This window comes from Toxoplasma gondii (assembly GCF_000006565.2).
Source record: "Toxoplasma gondii ME49 unplaced genomic scaffold asmbl.1633, whole genome shotgun sequence".
Taxonomy (NCBI): Eukaryota; Apicomplexa; class Conoidasida; order Eucoccidiorida; family Sarcocystidae; genus Toxoplasma; species Toxoplasma gondii.
The window spans coordinates 1-1,016 of record NW_017383708.1 but is presented as its reverse complement, the minus strand read 5'-3'; the positions used below and the strand labels follow the sequence as shown (position 1 = coordinate 1,016).

At 52.2% G+C, this 1,016-nt stretch overlaps 1 protein-coding gene across 1 annotated transcript; it reads right to left on the bottom strand.

The window, feature by feature from the left end:
- Positions 1–557: 557 nt before the first annotated feature.
- TGME49_326700 (DNA-directed RNA polymerase, putative) lies at positions 558–848 on the bottom strand (the record flags this gene model as incomplete). The annotated part of the gene is made up of 1 exon (XM_018783092.1): positions 558–848. The coding sequence occupies one exon, from the start codon at positions 846–848 to the stop codon at positions 558–560; it is 291 nt and encodes a 96-aa protein (XP_018634694.1).
- Positions 849–1,016: the final 168 nt, after the last annotated feature.

Sequence of the window (1,016 nt, the reverse complement as noted above, 5' to 3'; positions counted from 1 at the left end):
ACGGGCGCTGCAGACAGACGGGCGAGAAAAACGCCGACCGAGGAGAAAGACAACGACGGAGAGGGAAGCGGACGTTGAGGAGAGGACGGAGACAGAGAAAAGTCAAAAGAGGAAGAAGACACACAGGCAGACGACGAGAAAAAGAAAACGAACACTGAGGAGCGACACATGACAACAAAGATAGTGGTGACGGAAAGAAAGGGCACACAATCGGAGAATACGAAACGAAAATCAGACGCTCTGGCTGACCAAAAAACCTGCCAAAGCAAGCGACGAAGAGCAAAGAAGTTGCGAGCCTTTCCCCCTCCCCTTCTAGTTCCCGCCGGTGTTTCACGAAACGCACATACTTAAGACTAACAGCTTCCGAGCAAAGACGACAACCCAAGGGCTACTGAGATCTAACATTTTTGACTGGCGTGAGCTATCGAATGAGATACGGTGCCAGCGATCATTAGGAACTTGGTAGCCTCAGCTTCGCCTGACTGGCGCTGCATGCAGAGTCGATGTGGAGTAGCCAAGAAACGTCGCAGGATACTGAAATCCACCTCCTCGAGCGGTCACCGCACCTGGACGTCTTTCGCTCGTTCTTGATCCATCGCGATTTCGTCTTGTAGATACACCGTAAGCGACGGCGTCTTGACCTGCTTCGCGACATTGATCAACTCCTTGAGGCGCGGCACACCGAGCGTCACGTTTTTGCTTCCGACACCGGCAAAGTGGAAAGTGTTGAGAGTCATCTGCGTCGCAGGTTCTCCGATAGACTGTGCTGCAATGGCGCCGACGCACTCGCCTGCATGCGCCAGCGCCCGGTGGAAATGGCGTTCGACTTCTCCGAGCAGCCACTGCATGCATGCGAGAAAAAGAAAACCCAAAGGGATTACACTTCCTTTTTTCTAGCAGGACGCCTGGGCTTCCACAAGTGCTTTTGTCTGACGTACATAAACACCAGGAGTCCAACTCGCAATGTATATATATATATATATACTCCCCCAATCCGGAAGGCGCACAGATTAAGA